The sequence below is a fragment of the Eimeria mitis genome, genomic scaffold, assembly GCF_000499745.2.
Source record: "Eimeria mitis Houghton genomic scaffold, Emh_scaff3514, whole genome shotgun sequence".
NCBI lineage: Eukaryota > Apicomplexa > Conoidasida > Eucoccidiorida > Eimeriidae > Eimeria > Eimeria mitis.
The window spans coordinates 1-955 of NW_013571856.1; the positions used below are offsets into that span (position 1 = coordinate 1).

The 955-nt window shown below is 50.5% G+C and overlaps 1 protein-coding gene across 1 annotated transcript in view; it reads right to left on the bottom strand.

Annotated features, from left to right (window-relative positions):
* Window positions 1-705: 705 nt before the first annotated feature.
* EMH_0066810 (uncharacterized protein) overlaps window positions 706-955 on the bottom strand; it is a gene marked incomplete at both ends in the record, with an annotated part of 779 nt that continues 529 nt past the window's right edge. Inside the window, one exon of the mRNA XM_013498550.1 lies at window positions 706-870. Within this exon, the coding sequence (XP_013354004.1) occupies window positions 706-870 (165 nt within the window). The remainder of the gene's footprint in view (window positions 871-955) is intronic.

A 955-nucleotide genomic window follows, 5' to 3' on the forward strand; every position in this document is an offset into this window, starting at 1 on the left:
TTGTATACAGTTGTTTTTGCCAGGAGGTCGATGCCGATCTGCCGATCAGTACATAATCTAAACTAATTCTTTACCATGGCATTTACTTGCACATTCAGGGACTGGGTTCCCATCAAGGGATGACTCAGCCTCCTGCAGGGCCCTGAGGGACGACGAATTCAGCCGGCCCTGAATTGCAGCACTTCCTGCTCAAAAACATGTCGGAAACCCAAGCCGAGATGCAAGGAGGCCCAAACGCCCTTACGGTGCATCTACTAACACCACAGTTGATTGCTGCTCACTTGCTCGGCGTTCCGTTGCAATCGGTCTGCAAGCACAGATACGCCCTACCATCTCGCAGGGCCTCCCAGTTAATACTAAACAGCACAGTGCTCTAAAGATGCTGAGATATCTTTTACGTTTCTCCTATAATCACATAGTCCTTCCTCTCTTTTCTGCAGTCTTATGCATCATCGCCTCCACCAGATGGCAGCGTGCGTCTTCTGTCGCCAGCCAACGCCGTGAAAGACCATCATTCTCAAGTTTGCACGTCGGTAGTCTTTATGTTCCTGTTAGTTCCGTGTGGAACGTGAACGATAGCGGTCGGTCGGGGATACGTAACATTTGAACCGGCAACTCGTAAAAAACGGAATATTCAGTACGTAGCAATTAGGCCCGCATCAGCCCTAGATGGAGTAAACCATTCCCAGTTAGGGCCCAAACGCCTTAGCGCCACGCCGAAGTCGGCTGAACCTGTTGCGATTTCTGCTGTTGAAATTGCTCCTGGGGGGTACTACTGATGTTGCGCTCTGCAACGTACAGAACACTGAGCATTTCTGCCATTCTATCCTGTTCCACAGCCGCCCCATCTTCCTCCAGCGATGCGGGCATCTGCAGCGGAATGGTACAACGAGCTGATCAATAAGTAGATTAGTACCCACTAGGGAGGGATGGGATATCTCCTTCATTGTTGCAC